We start from the raw sequence: 17,883 nt of genomic DNA, 5'->3' as shown, positions 1-17,883 counted from the left end.
GTTTCTGCAAAAAGTGTATTTTTTAGTGGTTGTGTTTATGTGTTTTATGGTCACAGTTAGTAAAAAAAATTATGGCAACTTTAAAACCGGAACAATTACTCTCCGGTAAATGTGTATGATAGTATCTAAACTTGGATTTGATACATTTTCAAGTTTAATAAATGTTTGAAAATGCTGATAAAAATGATTTGATTGATTGACACTAAGATAATTTCATTTATAATTAAATCATTATACCATGGTCTTTGAAATGATTGGATTATAATAACTCATTTTCTTTTTCTATTTTTTCTTGTGTTTACATTCTGTCAAAGCTTTATGAATGAATAGAATTCTGTTGGAGTATTCTGCAGGTGTCAAATCGAATGAAAACGGTGATTTTTTTCTCGAAAAATTGTTGGTCGTTGTCCAAAACATTCCTCTTTATTATCGATTTTTTTGCTTCGTATCAAAAATCAATGTAAAGATATTAAAAACACTAATTGTAAGATTTAAAAGGAAAATTTTTCACAAATCACATAGAATGAATAAAATCGAAAATTAGAAGATCCGGTAGATTAATTTATTACTATCAGTAACGGTAGGAGATCTATGGAGAATTTTTCAATAAAAAGAAACATCAATATTTCGAACACTATTTTGGATAAACAGACAACAAACGATGAACAATATAAAAACTCGAGCTTGAGCGCCTGCCAAAGTATCCAAATTTTTATTCCCCTGATCGCCCCACGATCTTGCCTGTCTGCCTGCCTACTTGCTTGCTTGTTTGTCTGTTTCTTTCTCTTATGATACAGTCATTCTATGACTTATAAATTCCAGAGAAAACTTAGTTACTTGAATTTGTTCGTAAGTCGAAATTTCACTATATTAATCAATATTTTTATTTTCGAAAGTTTATAATGAAATTTATCAATTTCCCGAATAACTCGATAAAATTTTTGACAAATGTTTATTTTTTTTTTTTTGAATTTTGTTTAGAAATAATAAATCCATAAAAATCGGAAACTTATGAATTGATCTTTATGCACGAAGGCAGTATCTGAGATAAACTTTTAGAAATCTAAATTAGCTAAAAAAATTAATCGAATTTTGAATTTCGAAAAAACTCGAATGTTCGTAAATCGGGGAATGACTGTATACTTTTTTCTCCCTTTAAATTACGTGTTACATTCCTTGCCATTACATTGGATTTCCATTCCAACTATATCCAAATTTACCTCGTCTATGAATTAGATCAAGGTATCCTTTTTTTTATTTCAGCAATTCACACCCTGGATTATAAGCTCAACTTTTCATTTCATAAATTCTATAACACCTTCTTTTCTGTCAGTGTATGAAAAAATAAATCATATTTACACATATTGAAAACTGCGAATAAACGGTAATTTAATTCGAATTTTATTCAATTAAAAAGTATTATTTTTTGTTTATGGATTCATCCGGTTTTCTCCATTTGGAAAACTTTGTTTTACACATTCTCAACGAATCCCTCTGAAGTGGTGGATCCATTATGGGCAATTTCTTCTTTATTACGGGTCTATGATTATTAGAATCTTTTTTTGGTTCATTTTTTCGATCGGACGACTGTTTGATTTGTTTTATGGGATGATTTTTTTTGTTCATCAATTTTCCTTGCTCATCATCATTTGATTTACTTAAAAAACTTATAGAATGATTTTTATCGACAGGTGAAGACAATACAGATGCATCATCCGAAAAGATATATGATGAGATATCACTAAACATTCGAGATTCTGGTGCATCATCGAAACCACTTATAGGACTATCGATTTGTGATTCATATTTCGATGTTGAATAAGAGGATATAATTGATTCTGAGTCAAGTGCCGATGAATATTTGCCGTCTGATATAGAATCCATTTCGATCTTTTCAGCCATTTTTTTCTCAATTTCTTTCAATTTTGTTTTCTCTACTTTAGATTTTCGTTCGTCAATTAATGGCAAAGATTTCTCATCTATTTCAATTTTAGGAATAATTTGAGATGGAATTTCAATTTTAGGAATAATTTGAGGTGGAATTTCAATCATTTTTTTTAAAGTCACTCCAATGGGTGGAATTTCAGTCACTTTTTTAAGAATCCTTCCACGAGGTTGAATTTTTGGAGATTTTCGTTTCTCTTAATATTTCATATTTTAATATATTAATTTGATGTCAAATATGAATATGAATTAAACTTACTTTTGCGGCAAACATTTCCCATTATGCCTATTCGATTTTCTTTTCTCACGCTCAACTATTTAAATAAGCTATTTAGAACATTTTATATCAGCTATCAAATAATTAAACAAAAATATTCAAATCAGATTAGGCGAAGGAAATAGTTTATTTATTTATTTTTGTTGTTTAAATACAATTAAAATATATCAAAGTATTAAAAAAGGAAATTTCTTTAGTTTCCTTTTGACAATAGTGGCGTTTGGTTGATGAAATGGCGTAATAATGTTGATGAATCGATAAGAAAAAAAGAAACAAAATACAAAGGAAAAAATAAAAGGAATCGGATGTTCTAAGAGAATTTTTCTTCGAATAATCATATTGATTAGCGATGGCAATGCTGATAATTTTTGTTAGAATTCATTTTTTATTGATTTTTTGTAACCTTTTTGGTGGCCTCCATCGCAATGCCGATACATCTACATTCAAACGTGGTTTTTTAAATTGTTCGCTTTTAAGATGTTCTTCAACTAGTTTGGGAGTTACACATATAACATGTTGACCTTTCCAATATTTAACTAGATTCAATGTCTGCAATGTTGTAATTATGTCCGTACTTGTGATTGATGTCATATGTGATAAGTCACGAATCGTTATGTTTGTCTTGAAATCACGCAAAATTTCCAACAAAACCCATGACCAATAACTGCGATAGCTTAATTTTCCCAAATCGGATAGTGGTTTTTCTGGAGAACCAAGTACCATTTCTATTTTGGATAATTCGTAACTGAAAGCAATCAAAAATCTTCCATAGCCTTTGCGTTGAAATGGTGGTAAAGTTAATATGCAAGCAAGATTGTTGCCTTCAGCAGATTCTTTTTCTTTTGAAAAATATCTGTACACAAATCGATTTATTAATCATTAGAAATAGAGAGATTGTTTGAAAAAACTTACCCAACTATATGTGCACCCTCCTGATCCACTTCGGTCAGAACGTAAAATAAAAATGGCTCGACATCGAAAAACAAAGTCTTATGATCGAGAAACAATTTGGCCAACAAACACAAATTTTGACAATAAATTTTTGATTTTCCATATCCATCAACTTCATATACTGAAATTGTTCCTTTACGGTAAATTTCGATTCCGGGTGGCTGTCGATCACGGCATTCTAATTGATGTTTACGAAACGATTCTTCAAATCGCATATACTTAAGACAGAATTCACAGATCCATAACTTTGATTGCTTTCCATATTCTTCTGGATATGGTGAAAAATACCATGCATCGATTTCATACCGACCAAATTGTATTCGATCAATATATTTAACTTTGGTAATCTCTTCATGTTCACGTTCCAGTGCAGCCGTTGTAGGATCCATTTCAGCATACGTTTTCTGAACATGATTAATTTCATCATGTTTACGTTTTTGATTCCTCGTTAATTTTTTCACATTCGGATCTGAAACTGAAACATCGGCAAACGAATCTTTTGCTTCGTTATTATTTACTACACATTTTTGATTGAAATTAATTGCCGATCGCGGTACCCATTCATCCAAACGTCGATTGAAACCATCATAATGGACATAAAATTCATAATCAAAATTTGGATCATCATCCATAACAACTTGGACATTGTTGTCACTTGTATTGCAGGCATATTTTTTTCTTGTATAATGGTCACGTTTACGGATTTCGATTATTTGCGCTGAATGCCAAGCATCATCGGTTTTCGATTTAATCATAAAATATTCGCCGATTTGTGGCAAAATGTCTGATGAGTTTTGATTGGTGGTTGTTGATGTATCTTCATCTTCGGTATCATTTCGAGATGATGATGTTGTCTGTGAAGGTGAAGGTGTCGGCGTAATAGTATTATTATGACTGTCACTGATAGGATTTTTATTACTGCTTGACCGTTTATTAATTGTTCCATTTGTTGATGATGATAATGATTTTGTCGCCGAATGGCCATTATTTGATGATGAGGTTAGGGCAACCATTTCGGATTTTTTGCTATTAATATTGTCGTTATTATTATTACCATTTGTTTTAATATTAGATTCATCATTCTTTGTTTTGCTCGATGATGATATATTTTGATTATCAGAACTGCTATCTTTGAAATTTTTGGCGCCTGTCGTCGTCGTTGACGAATTTGACCTGACCATTTAAAAATTTCGAACACATTCACATAAAGACAAAATCTTGACAGATCAAATGTCTATTTTGAAAAAAACAATCACATAAAATCGATCACAGAATTGTAAATGATACTCACAAAAAGTAAGATAATTTGTTTGAATGAAATTACATACAATTTTATAGGGGCTTTTTTTCAACACTTTCAAACAAATCTTGTTTTTTTCTACTGTTGAAATGAGTTCTTAAAATTTGACGAAAGATGAAATTCCAAAATTAATTATGTCAAAATTGAGACGGAGTGAATGAAAGAAAAAATCCTTGCCGCAACACATACACAAAAAGGGCAGACGCACAATTATATGAGGAATATTGAGTGATTATTATGATGGAGCCACACTATCATCAAATAAAGCCATTATTGCAGCAAAACTTTCCAACACCATATTATAACGCTCTGTGATGGACGTATAAAATCGATTGCCTTCCTACAATACTATCGTCCACAGATGTCGCTCAAAGAGATTAATTTAAATGACAACCAATTAAATTATAATTTTAGCAGGAAGTATTATTTAGAATTAAAACTGTTTTTCTAAATATTTTTTGTATCAAATCAGGAATTTCATCATGATTCACTGAATCATATAAGAATATTGAATCGAAAATTCATAAAATTCCTGACACAGAATGGTTATTCAGTATCACCATGACAACCATAAAATAGAATCAATATTTCAAACAAAAATTTTTATATTCTTCAGCACTTTTCTTTTTTTTTGAAAATTACTAAGATTATCATCAACGAACATGAAATTAAAACATGAACATACATTAATAAAACCTAGACGATTCGATGGAAGTGTTGCTGAAGGAAAACCATCTTCTATTCAAATTTATCGTATACAATGTATGGCCATTTCGGCAAATATGGCAAAATTGGCTATCTGTCATTCCCAAACAAATCACATCGAACTATGGGACTTATCAACCAACGAAGTGAAAGATAAGTTTGCGCTAAAATCGGCTGATAAACAATCGTCTGATCGACATTCATTTCAAGTAAATGGCATGTCATTCGCTGCCGATTCTGAACGCTTGGCCATTGGACAATCGGATCATGTTATCTACATCTATAAAATTGGCAATTCATGGTTGGAATTTCTATTACTTTTAATCTGTTTTTTATCGATAAGAAAAAAAAATTGTTCATTTTATTTCATAGGGGACAAAAAAAGTCGATTATCAACAAATATTCATTGCAAAGTGCCGTTTGTGCATTGCATTGGCTTGCCACCGGAATCGTTTTTGCATCGATTGATGGTCGTGTCAAATTTATTCAAGCTCATACAAACAAAATGTCAACTTTAATCAATGTTCCGAATTCTATCTGTGTATCAATGTGCTATAACCAGGATCAAGTTATAGCCGGTTTTCTCAATGGTCAGATCTGGTCCAATTCATTGACATCGAATCTTCGGGAATCTTCAGCACAATTGTTGGCTAATCACCCTACACCGCCGTTTGCTTTAGCATTAACATCAACAGGCTATATTTGTGCAGCTGGTTGTGATGGCCGTATTTTGTTTCAAGAACTTACCGGATCTAGTTCTGCGAATAATTCGGCTCTTGAAAAGTCGCGAAAACTTTCGTCTTCGTCCAACAATTCAACTGCAACACCAACAGCCAACAGGCAAACAATTGATCATGGTCAAGACATCTCTATGGCTGTCAGTTCACCCTCCGGAACAGTTTTAATCTTGGCATCCAAAGAATCATTGCTGATATTTCAGTTAGAATCTCGGATATGGAAACACAAATTCACAGTTGATATGAAAGGTTCATTTTTGATTACCGGACTTTGTTGGTCAGCTGATGGAACGAAATTGGTTGCTTCGACATTGAATCAAGCAGTCGAATTATACCGATGTCAATGGCAATCCAAAATGGTAGGAAATCGATTCGAAATCAATTATGTTGGAAATCGACAATTGGTGATCAGAGATTTACAAGCAAATCAATCAAAAATGTTTGTTTCACATTTTGATATTCAAGAAGTGAAAATTATCAAGGAAAGTTTTGTTGTAATTTGGACCACCAATACATTAATTATGGGTAGCTTGTCGAATGAATCTCAACGTTCAGAAATTGAATGGCTTGGATTAACAACGCGTGGAGTGAAATTTTCGTTTGACTATGAAAATGTTGCATTAATCAGTGCTGTCGGTGAATTGTATCTTGTCGAATTGGGTCAAAACCAAATTCTTGGATCAGTTCGTACTGATTTCATATCACCTCATTTGATATCGGTTCGAATGAACGAACGTAATTCGAAATCTAAAATTTTCGCCTATCTATTAGATGCTAAAAGCATTGCTGTAATCGATTTGATCACCGGATTACAACTGAATACATGGGCTCATTCAGAGCGTATCGATTGGATTGAATTGAATGAAACTGGTCATCGTATGATTTTTCGTGATAAAGCATTAAAATTGATCTTATTATTGAATGTAGTACATCAAGATCAGATAGTTCTGTTAAATCATGGTTGTGCTTTTGTACAATGGGTGCCTGGATCTGATGTTGTTGTGGCTCAATGTCGAGATAAACTCTATGTCTGGTATGATTATAACAAACCAATTATTCATCAAGTGATTGGTGGAGAATTGAATGAAGCATTTGAAATCGAACGCATCAATGGTGTTACAAAAGTTAAATTCTCACAACCCAATACAGATATTATATTGAATGAAGTTCTGTTGGAATATGATACGGCTATTGATGATGGAGATCTGGAAAGGTATTGGTTGAGATTAAATAAAATTTATTAAATAACACATTTTATTTTGACATAGGGCCCAATCTTTCTTAGAATCGTTAAGTGAACAGCAGAAAAATTCTCAATCGGTAGTCATAACCGATACAAATTCAATGTGGCTCCAGCTTGGAAATTTAGCTTTAAAAAATTTAAATCTTACAGTTGCTGAACGTTCTTTTGCCGCTATTGGTGATTTAGCTAAAGTGAATTTCATTCACCAATGTCAACTTGATTCATCTATGCTTGCATTGTTAGACGGCGATTGGGATCGTTTTGAAAGTGGTAATTTTGATAAGGTTCTTTCCATTTATCTAGACACATATAATTGGGATCGTGCAATCAAATTTGCAACAAAATTTGGACGTCATGATTTAGTAGAAGAGTTGCAACAAAAATATTATCAATGGTTATTGGATACGGGACAACATTCGGTTGCCGCCATGATTTTGCAACAGAATGGAAAATTAGAAGAAGCTATTGGTTTATATATGAAAGCCGGTCGTTTAGTTCAGCTCACTAAATTGATTGTTGATTATTTCAGTGCAAATAGTGATCAAAATCAAATCATTAGTAAAGATTTAGTAGATAAAATAATCATCGATCTTGAACGAGCTGAAGCATATGAAGAAGCGGGCGATTTATATCAGCTTTCCATAATAGATGATAAACAGAATGCATTACGATCATTCACGAAAGCCAAAGCGTTTTCAAAAGCTATCAATCTCGCACGTATACATTTTCCCGATGAAGTTGTTACGCTGGAGAGTCAATACGGTGAATATCTTATGAATGAAATGGATGATCCATCCAATGCTGTCAATCATTTTATCGAAGCCGGACGTACGGAAAAAGCATTGGAAGCAGCCGTTGCAGCTAGGCAATTTGATCGTGCGGCTGAAATTGCTTCAATTTTAGATCAAATTCCGACTCATTATGGTAAAAAAATTGCTGAACACTATGTCCAACGTGATGAAATCGAACCGGCATTGGAAATGTATCTAAATATGAGCTGTGTTCGTGAAGCTGTTCAACTGTTGAATGATCGTGGACAATATGCACGGGCATTTAAAATCGCTAAACAATTAATGTCGACTGATGAAGCACGTGAAATGTACGAAATAATCGCCAAATCTTATGAATCAAATGGCAAATGGAAAGAAGCTGAACGAATTTATATCGCCTGTGGTGATGTCGATGCAGCAATTTCAATGTACAAAAATAATCGTGAATTTGATTCGATGTTAAGATTGGTTAGACAACATCATCCTGGACTTTTGAATGAAACTTGTATCTATTTGGCTCGAGAATTAGAATCGGATCATTTGTACAAACAAGCAGAACAATATTATTTGATGGCTAATGAATGGCAGCAAGCAGCTCAAATGTATCGTAATGTTTCTCAGTGGGAAGATTCCTATAGGGTTTCACGTGCAAATGGTGGTGCATCAGCTGCCAAACAGGTTGCATTTCAATGGGCACAAACGATGCCGATACCGCAAGAAGCAGTTAGCCTATTAAATAGATTTGGCTTATTAAATCAGGTTGTTGATTATGCCTTGGAAAATAATGAATTTGAATTTGCATTATCATTGATTCGTAATTCTTCCGATTTAAAGGTAAGAATTTTTTACTAATTGATTGAAATTTAATACGTTTCGCAAATAGCATAAATTGATTGATGTTCAACTTAAATATGCCGGCTGGCTTGAAAATGAAAATCTTTTTAATGAAGCTGAAACAATGTATGTAGAAGCGGGTAAACCAAAAGAAGCGGTAATCATGTATTTACATCATAATAATTTTGATGATGCACTTCGTGTTGCCGAACAATATGTTCAACAAGAAGATGAAGTTGTTAAAGATATACTCACAGCCCAAGCTCGTTACCTTTTCGAACAGATGAAACGATATAATGATTTTGATCGAATCGATCGTGTTGAAACATTGTTGCTTCGAGCTGGCCGTATCGAAATGGCTGTACGTTTATTTCGCGATTCTGGATTATGGGATGAAGCTGTTCATGTCGCTGAACAATATGCTCCGCATTTATTGGATTCACTTCGTCGTGATATGATTACATCGACTACAGCTCATGCAACATCCGCTTATCAATCTCTTTCGCATCAATCATCAAGAGTGAATAGTCCAAGAATGATGAATCAATCGGATTATGGACAACAACAACAATCAAATGAAATGAGTGAATTAGATTTAACACAAGCTTTGAAAACAGCTGAACAAAATAATGATAAAGAATCCATTGTTCGATATTCAATGCTGTTAGCAAGTCATTTGTTAAAAGAACATCAAGCGTACGATTCTCTTAAAGTATTAACCAAGCATTCGTCATCAACATTTATTTTGCCTGATTCAAAGAAGTTAATGTCTCGAATAGCTGTAGTAATATTATCCGAAATGGAGAATTTTGATGATCCAACTTCTAGTTCAAGTCAAATGTACATGTTATTACGAAATTCGTTTCAACAAATATTGGTGCAGAATTCCTCTTTGAATCAAATAGAACGGGAATTGTTTGAAAAATACCTACTCATATCCCATTATCTAACATTGAAATGTTTACTTGAAGAATTGGCCAATACATATCCTCAGTCACCGGCTATTGGCAGTATTAGAGAATTACATCTTAAACTATCGATTTCAATGTTACGCTATACAGATGTTGTACGCGCTGATAAAGCATTCTATGAGGCAGGGATAGTTTGTCGATCATCGAATCGTTTGGATATGGCATTTGTATTTCTAAATCATTTTTTAGATCTATTGGACGCTATTGAAGAACAAAATTTTAATGTCGATCATTCGGATTTTGTCAATACAGATATACCATGTGAAGTACCTCTACCATCAAAAATTATGTTCGATGAAACAACCATTGAAGAAATTAAAAGTTGGGTATTGCAAACATCAATGGATACTGAAATGTCACAATCATTACCATTGGATCCTATGCGTGATGGTGAAGTATATGAGGCAAGTTTGATAAACGGAGATAATACAAGATGTTTGCCATGTTTGGTGACTGGATATCCAGTGGCTGCCAAACATAAAATGATTGAATTTGAATCAGGTAAATATGTAGCAAATAAAGAAGATTGGAACAAATTATTGATGATCGCTAAAGTATTGGATGATCAAAAATTACGCGAACTTTTACAATTTATCGGTACATTATGTGGCAATATGAATATTGTGAAATTCTCATTTCAATAAATTTAATTTCTATAGAATAAATTTTTTCTTCTTTAGAAGAATCTATGAATGGATATTTTTATTTTCAAATTGAACTTATGTTTATGAATTAAGTTTTCGTTGTGATTGCCGTTGTTGTTAAGGTATTAATCTTTTTTGAAAAACAAAAATTTTTCATATTCGAAATTCTGCTTTTTATCACAATGTAAGAAGATTAAAATTAAACAAAAAATAATTATCGAAAAATAATAGAATGCTAACAAAATAATAAACTTAAAATCAAAAATATTTTATCAAATGAACAAATAAGATAACGACGATTATAGGGTGGAACGAATTCTTGAAACATTTATAGCAAAGTTTTTGCCTAATTATAAGATGTAAGATTGTCTTTTGTTGGTCGGCATGAAGTGGATTGATGGAATCTAACTCAGTAAACGGGTAAAATGATTGCAACAAATTCTATACAACAATAAGATAAAAGCATGGTTAACAAAATGATTGATAAAAAATTAAAAGATATCCAAGTAAAATTCGGCGATTATGGTTTTAGTGATTGCAATTTGAATGTTTGAAATTTTTTTTTTGTTGTGATTATCATGAATGAATTTGACAAGTTAAATACTTAGACCACTATCGGCAAGTGTAGCTCGTCGATTGTTTTGTGGTGATGATGATGAAACAGTTGCATAAGTGGAGGATCCATTTGAATTTGGAATGATTGTCGCGGCTGATTGTGTGGATGAATTTTGTTTTGTTGGATGAAGAAATTGCAAACAAGGCATACTTTTACCACTTAATAATGATGATCCACGACTTCGATTTAATGCTTTTTTCAACGTGTAACCTAAACCTTGAAGAAACAAGAACAGAACTTCAGCGGTTTTATTTGGCTGTTCTTCCAAAGGCATTGAACAATCACCAAGTTTGACCCAAGTTGAATTTGTTGGATCTAATCGTGAATTCATTTTTACAGATTCATCTACATGTGGAGAATAATCGGCACTAACGATGGCTACAGGGCATTTGAAATTCGTGATACGGTCATCACGCGATATACCCAATGCTGTACGATTCAGATATGATTCCAAAAAGCGAGCCAGATTGTTTTTATTGATTACTCCGGAACTAAAATATCGCCGATAAAATGTTACCGCTTCTTCATCGATGGGTCGATCTGGTAAACTTAAGTTGCCAAACAAATGCCAGAGGAAATAATCCTGAACGGTTAGAGGAAGATCCTGATTCTGAATTGATGAACTTGGCGTTACATTTGCTGTCGATGGTGGTTGAGCCAATGCACGGAGATTCAATTTCTGATAGAACCATTCGGTCCATGTAGATGTTGTTGCGGATGGATTGATCAAAAATAATCCTTCTACCATATCTGGATGTTTGAGAGCAAAACGACTAAGAACATTACTACCTGTTCCGTAACCAAAACCAATAAATTCCTGTATGTTATAATAGCGACATATTTCATCCAGTTGAGCGCATAATTCATCCATGGTCGGAAACAGATAATTTGAAGAAAGATCTTCGGAATTCTCTTCTTGTCCGGGCGCATTAATATGATAGATACGGAAATCTTGTAACATCTGCTTAATATATGCTCGAGAAAAGAATGATTCGAAATTGGAGAAATAATTGAGGCCAATATCATGATAGGTGATGATTACTGGTCTTGGTGGGAGTGATTTATTTTGTCCATCTACTATTATCGCTGGCGATTGTTTAACAACAACTACAGGACCAAACCTGGTCATCAAACGATCACGATCAGCATCGCTTGTTTTTGATAATAATCTTGATTTATCAAAATCATCGCCACCATTTTCACAATCTTCATTTGAGCCGGGAAAACTGAAACTAATCTTTTCCAATTCTACTTCATTGACACTTGATCTTGAGCCAAAATTATTGGTCAATTTCTTAGGCATTGAACCGATATTGTTGAAAAAAGAATTGCCAACATTTGCTGATGATGTTGAACCAAGTCCAGATTCGATTAAGCTTAGGTCGTTAGCATCATGGCTAACTTTTTTATAGTAGATAGGCATTTTTTCGTTATTGTTGTAACTAAAGATTGGATTAAAATGATTAATAAAAAATTAGTTCTATTATCAGAATTCATGTATGTTTTTATTTTATCTACGTCAATTCTAGACTCGGTAACCAATAGATACTACACCTACCGTGTAAAGTATAGTGTGTAATGTCTGGAACAAATTAAACTGTGGGAATGATTGTCGATAAGTGTTGTTATGATGATGAATTAGCTTGAAGAATAGAGTCTATATTCAACGGGAAAAAAGTGTCGATGTGACTTAGTGGATAGTATTATATTCAAAGTGTAAGTATAAATACAAACAATCGAAAAAACAATATTAATAAATGATTTTAATCAAAAATAATCGAAATAATAATTTAATTGAAAATATAGTGTTTTTTTTCAAGCGCTTCTGTTTCGAGTAACTTTCAACAAGCTTTTGATGTAATCAATTTATGCTATTCATTCAAGGTTGTTGATACAAGTTTTGTTCTTGTCATGATTCGATGAAAATAAACATTTAGTATTTACCTTTGCGTTGAATCATTAATTCAATGATTGTCGATTACAATTGCTATCACTTTTAGGTAAAATTAAACAGGAAACAGTGATCAAAAATATTGTTTGAAATTGATTAATTAAAAAATGATTCAACTTACTCATTGATCAAAAAGATATTAATATATAAATGATGATAAAATTGCAATCATTTCAATAAAATGCAACGAAATCCAAAGTCCAACAAATGAATAAACAAGATGGAAAAAAATATTTCTTGTTATTGTTATTGTTTTGGATAATAATGTCAAAAGCATACACGCGCATTAAATAATTTGAAACGCACTTTGGTCTTATAAAAAAATAAATAACATTTTGGATTCAAAACTCGTTTCGAATCCAAATCGAATAACAAGACTTCGATGTTTGTATGTGTATCTCTGTTCGCGTTTATGTTTAAGTGAGCTCGATTTTTTCGTTCTATACGGGTGCCGTTGTAGTGGTAACTAAACAACGATAAATAATGAATTGAATAGAATGGCAAACAAAAAAAAGAATCAAATCAAGCTATTAGCGCATATTAATAATTTTAACTGTATCATTTCCTTTTATGTATTTCCATTTCGGTTTATGATCATTGGTTTCATTGGAGATCAATATACCTAGCATAGACATTATGATGAATCATTCGGGATTTATTCAAAAAAGGAAGTTAAAATTTGAACAATCATGATTTGATTTATGAGGATCGCTTTGTCGTCTAATTTAAACATGAATTGTCATGTCACGATTCACATTCGATGACATTAATTTTGACAATTTTATAAAATTTTTATGCAATTTTTCAATGTACATTCATATTCGATTTGGTTTCTGTAGTAATAGATTGCATTAAAAATACTGCTGGATGATGAACGATCATTGATCATTGCAACAAATTCAGTCTGATCAAATCCAATCAAAAGAAATCGATGTTGATAATGATGATTCACCGAAAAAAATAACATGATAACTGAATTTGATTGGCATGAAGCAAACGAAATTTTAAAAAAATGTAGTTATTTATGTTTTGAACATCTGCATTTATTTTTGATTGAAATTCTGGTATATTCCAGATTTTCAAACAGATTTTTTTTCTAGTGATTTGCTTAGTCAAATTATTAGCCTTATTTGGGTCTATATTAACTATCGAAAATAGACTGAGAATGGCGACAGTGAAACTGTCAAAAAAAATACGCCGATTTGGGACAATATTCAATCAGTTATTATAGCCATTATATATTTTCTGAATCTCAAAAAATTCTAAAAGCAATACACAATGCAGAGCTATCCAGATGCGCTCATATCGTAATCAGAATATCAGAGTCTACTTTAGACTCTAAAGAATATATACATTTACCGCTACTACTTTTGAACAACGCGCGAATCTTTAATCTTAAACATTGTTTTATTCATGGTGCCAAGAATAAGATCTTGGTTGAAAGCCGAAATTTCGGTTCATAATGGAATGTCATTCTGATGGTCGATTTGACAATGATTTTTCTTTTGTTTGAAATTCTGGACCAATGTACATAGATTTCCATGATCACAGATACTAGCAAAAAATATTAAACAACCACAATTTATAACTTTATTATTTCTTTTTTCGTTCTCGAAAATCAAATTATTTTTCAGATTCTTTTAACACTAATTGAATACATTCTTCATAAAAATCGGATATTAAACAGCTTTTCCTTGAAATTTTTTCCTAATACGTAGGCTCATTGAAGTTGCTTTCATCATCGTCATTTTTATCGCTGTCGTCACCATTGTCCTCATAATTAGCTGTATCATCATCGGTTTTGTTTTCTTCGACTTTATTTTCATTTTGTTCATCATTTTTGTCTATGGATGATGATTCATCGACTTTCGTCTCATCATCAGCAACTACTGCTTCCTGGCCATTCTGAACATCGTTGTTATTATCATCCGAGTATACAACTTCAGAACTTTTGGATTCTTCTTGTTGGCCATCTACTTTGGATTCTTCTTTAGTTTGGTCAACTGTATCATTTGGTTGATCTTGCTGGTCGATCGAATTATTCTCAATAGTCGATTCATCAATCGGCTTTGATTGCGTTTCTGGCTCTGGTACTCCTTGTTTTGCCAATGGAATATCCGAAGTTGAATAATCGGGTTTCGATTGTGCTTCCGGTGCAATTGGTAATTTAGTCTCAGTCTGCTCATTATCATCTGAATCACCTTCTTTACGGATCAATAAATTTAGAAGGATTGGAATAGGCACAGGTTTGACAATTAAAACACGTTCCATTACTGCTGGAAGTCGTCTACCGCCACAACAGCCATGCATGCGTCTCATAAATGGGATGCCAAACATCGGTCTAAATGGAGGATATACAGATTCATTGTCGGATGGAATTTCAGGTTTCACATCCTATTTTTGGAATTCAATTTTATGTTTGTTCCGAATTGTATTAAATACATACCTGAATCACATTTTCTGTTTGATCTAAAACTGGGTTTGCACATGCAAAACTCACCAGCCAAATAGCGATTGCCAAAGTCTTTGCCAAATTTATACCGCTGAACATTTTTTTCAAATTAGAATAGTGTGTGTCTGTCTGGCACAATGAATTAAATCCAAGTGAAACTTGGACATTTGTAGACATCCTTCATTTATTGGTTTTTTTAAAGCTATATTTTATTATGTGATTGCCAGGATATGTTTGTCTATTAGTTCTTGTTAATCATCATTTTCCTCGTCCTGGCAGATACTAACAGGAAATTGCAATTCCTTTGCCTTTTTGTTTATCGTTAATTGGCCAACAATTTTTTTCATTTAAATTTATTTCAAAAAAAATAGATGGACAGAATCGAAAAAACAACAACTTTATTCATGAATGTAAAAGTAAAAGTTCAAACCGGCAAAAGTTGGAAAAAATGTTACATGGAATTGCAAAATCATTAAAATATGCATTGTGACTTATATAAGATAACTTATGATTTATGATTATCTTAGATTTATATTTTTTCAAATTTGTCTCAATTTTCTATAGTCTGGTTGTCAAAATTGTTCCGAAAAATTTAGCAATTTTTTTGTCTGAAATCAGATCCAGAAAATTTATTCTCTTTGAACAAAGAATAATACCACTTCCTTTATGTGATCCTATATATTCTGGAGTAGAAAATGGCATCAGAATTTTCTATATGATTCAATTGTTTATATTATTCTATTCAATGATTGTGATGTTTCTTGGGGTGGAAATTTTTTTCAACATTATTGCGTATCAGTTATTTAAGACCTTGGTTGTCCTCCTCCTCCCTCTTTTTTTGTTTTTTACAAAATTTTGGGATAGATTGTTGTTGTTCTTATTTTCAGATTTTATTTGATCATTATCCCTGTTGGTGAATTAAATACAAACTAATTATAATGCCAGTCGTGTTGATTGCTACCGATCGGACATGGACCTCTGTAAATGCAACCGAACTAAATGATCATATACTTAATGATGGTATTTTTGAAGGTCCAACATTTATCGCTCGTGATGAATTCGGCATTCCACCTGATGAGACATTTCTGTATAAAAGTCTTAACGCACATCTTGTTCGTGATCAAACATTTTCGACTAATCTTAAAGCGGCAACCGTTTTGAGTAAGTTTTTGAGTAATTGAATTTTTATTTAAAATTAACAACAACTGATTATTCTTTCAGGTCGTTTTGTATCACATGGATATCGTATCGTATCTTCGGCGGGATCCGGCATCGGAACATCAGGAAAAGCACGTTACAGTGCCGATGTTGCCGTCACTGATTATCGTTGGCTATGGACATTGGTTAGGGATGATATGGCACCACCGCCATATCCATCGATATCATCGAATACGTCACAGATGAGAGAAAAACCAAATTATTCATCTCATGGTGATAACGGAGATTCGAAAACTAATGGAAATTGCAGTAGTAGTAGTACTAGTAGCTATCGAAATTAATTCTGATAGAATTCACAATCGTTAATTATTTCAATTTATTGACAAAATCATACCAGTAACATCAAAACCAACAAATACAAAAACAAAATTATTTATTATTGTTTGATTTAGGTCGGTTAGGACACACACGATTAGAATTGCCTAGTAATTTAAAAAAATCACATGCAAATGAGCCGAGAAATTCGATTCGTTGCCTATCGATCATAGTTTGATTTATTCTAGGCTTATAACTTTCATTTTCCGGTTTTTTTATTGAAGGCGTGTAGTAATACTTCGGAGAATATCCCAATCCGTGTGTAGCAAATGTAATCGGTGGTGGTGAAAAATATGGCGTTTGGCTATTTGATAATGTTTCATTCGAATCAATAACACATGATTGAAAATTTCTTACATCCTTATTATTTACACGACAAAGCCAACAACTATAGCCAGTTATTATCTGTGCTTTTGATGAAGATGATGATGATACTGGTAAACATGTCCAACCAACATTTTTATCATATTGACTGTTGACAATTTTCAAGCCATCCAAAAATCCTAATTCATTTATTTAAAAAACGACATTTGTTATTGTTTTTGATTTTTTAAAAAATTGTTAAATATAAAAGAATTTTAAGAATAATCATCATATGGATACTAACCATTATTAACAATTGATTGTATTACAATGTTGATGAATGTGATTAAAATGCCAGTGGATAGAATGGATTTATTGATTTGTATATTAGCCATTTTTCATTGAAAGAAAATTTATTGCATTGGTTTAAATCTATTTAAAGCCATTGTAATTATCAATAATACTTAGAAAACAAGGAAAGATTAAACATCGATCATAATTACTTTTCTCACCAGATTTTAATCATTAACCCGCTTATTAGTGAAAGATTTTAACATGAGAGAATCATGTTCATGGTTCGATGGCCATCAAGGCCTAATGGTAATGATAATGGCATTAGTAATATCATAGTAATTGATTTCGATGATGCAAT

At 32.3% G+C, this 17,883-nt stretch overlaps 6 protein-coding genes across 11 annotated transcripts; 2 read left to right on the top strand and 4 right to left on the bottom strand.

Annotated features, from left to right (window-relative positions):
- Positions 1-739: 739 nt before the first annotated feature.
- On the top strand, positions 740-10,419 carry Oseg2 (intraflagellar transport protein Oseg2). 2 transcript variants are annotated; one of them, XM_075822212.1, is made up of 6 exons: positions 740-849; positions 982-1,384; positions 5,119-5,478; positions 5,550-7,127; positions 7,183-8,761; positions 8,811-10,419. In XM_075822212.1, exons 3-6 carry the CDS (start codon positions 5,135-5,137, stop codon positions 10,374-10,376), a joined length of 5,067 nt encoding a protein of 1,688 aa, XP_075678327.1. In that variant the 5' UTR covers positions 740-849; positions 982-1,384; positions 5,119-5,134; the 3' UTR covers positions 10,377-10,419. The 2 variants fall into 2 exon arrangements, with proteins under 2 accessions (XP_075678327.1, XP_027199273.2); XM_027343472.2 differs by lacking the exon at positions 982-1,384 and having other exon boundaries at positions 743-849.
- LOC113793438 (histone acetyltransferase KAT8-like) lies at positions 1,365-4,682 on the bottom strand. 2 transcript variants are annotated; one of them, XM_027343474.2, is made up of 4 exons: positions 4,464-4,682; positions 3,134-4,406; positions 2,204-3,074; positions 1,365-2,141 (listed from the first exon to the last, which is right to left on the bottom strand). In XM_027343474.2, the coding sequence occupies exons 2-3, from the start codon at positions 4,351-4,353 to the stop codon at positions 2,600-2,602; spliced, it is 1,695 nt and encodes a 564-aa protein (XP_027199275.1). In that variant the 5' UTR covers positions 4,354-4,406; positions 4,464-4,682; the 3' UTR covers positions 1,365-2,141; positions 2,204-2,599. The 2 variants fall into 2 exon arrangements, with proteins under 2 accessions (XP_027199275.1, XP_027199276.1); XM_027343475.2 differs by having other exon boundaries at positions 4,501-4,682.
- Positions 10,394-13,466, bottom strand: LOC113793439 (protein NDRG3-like). 3 transcript variants are annotated; one of them, XM_027343477.2, is made up of 4 exons: positions 13,065-13,465; positions 12,937-12,985; positions 12,551-12,649; positions 10,394-12,434 (listed from the first exon to the last, which is right to left on the bottom strand). In XM_027343477.2, the coding sequence occupies exon 4, from the start codon at positions 12,413-12,415 to the stop codon at positions 10,973-10,975; it is 1,443 nt and encodes a 480-aa protein (XP_027199278.1). In that variant the 5' UTR covers positions 12,416-12,434; positions 12,551-12,649; positions 12,937-12,985; positions 13,065-13,465; the 3' UTR covers positions 10,394-10,972. The 3 variants fall into 3 exon arrangements, with proteins under 3 accessions (XP_027199278.1, XP_075678893.1, XP_027199280.1); XM_075822778.1 differs by lacking the exon at positions 12,551-12,649 and having other exon boundaries at positions 13,065-13,466; XM_027343479.2 differs by lacking the exons at positions 12,551-12,649; positions 12,937-12,985; positions 13,065-13,465 and adding an exon at positions 12,511-12,531.
- Positions 13,467-14,510: 1,044 nt separating this feature from the next.
- On the bottom strand, positions 14,511-15,579 carry LOC113793440 (uncharacterized). The gene is made up of 2 exons (XM_027343480.2): positions 15,390-15,579; positions 14,511-15,337 (listed from the first exon to the last, which is right to left on the bottom strand). The coding sequence occupies exons 1-2, from the start codon at positions 15,570-15,572 to the stop codon at positions 14,651-14,653; spliced, it is 870 nt and encodes a 289-aa protein (XP_027199281.2). The 5' UTR covers positions 15,573-15,579; the 3' UTR covers positions 14,511-14,650.
- Positions 15,580-16,181: 602 nt separating this feature from the next.
- Positions 16,182-17,516, top strand: LOC113793327 (uncharacterized). The gene is made up of 2 exons (XM_027343341.2): positions 16,182-16,556; positions 16,617-17,516. The coding sequence occupies exons 1-2, from the start codon at positions 16,334-16,336 to the stop codon at positions 16,892-16,894; spliced, it is 501 nt and encodes a 166-aa protein (XP_027199142.1). The 5' UTR covers positions 16,182-16,333; the 3' UTR covers positions 16,895-17,516.
- LOC113793326 (uncharacterized) lies at positions 16,970-17,881 on the bottom strand. 2 transcript variants are annotated; one of them, XM_075823428.1, is made up of 3 exons: positions 17,744-17,881; positions 17,536-17,663; positions 16,970-17,431 (listed from the first exon to the last, which is right to left on the bottom strand). In XM_075823428.1, the coding sequence occupies exons 2-3, from the start codon at positions 17,624-17,626 to the stop codon at positions 16,983-16,985; spliced, it is 540 nt and encodes a 179-aa protein (XP_075679543.1). In that variant the 5' UTR covers positions 17,627-17,663; positions 17,744-17,881; the 3' UTR covers positions 16,970-16,982. The 2 variants fall into 2 exon arrangements, with proteins under 2 accessions (XP_075679543.1, XP_027199141.1); XM_027343340.2 differs by having other exon boundaries at positions 17,735-17,873.
- Between the last annotated feature and the right edge of the window lie 2 nt (positions 17,882-17,883).

The sequence above is a fragment of the Dermatophagoides pteronyssinus genome, unplaced genomic scaffold (genome assembly GCF_027571235.1).
Source record: "Dermatophagoides pteronyssinus isolate colony J.1.1.1.1 unplaced genomic scaffold, Derpt_VIB-CSIC_2022.12 sq0001, whole genome shotgun sequence".
Lineage (NCBI taxonomy): Eukaryota > Metazoa > Arthropoda > Arachnida > Sarcoptiformes > Pyroglyphidae > Dermatophagoides > Dermatophagoides pteronyssinus.
The sequence above is the reverse complement of the archived record's forward strand: the minus strand, read 5'-3'. Positions and strand labels throughout refer to the sequence as shown.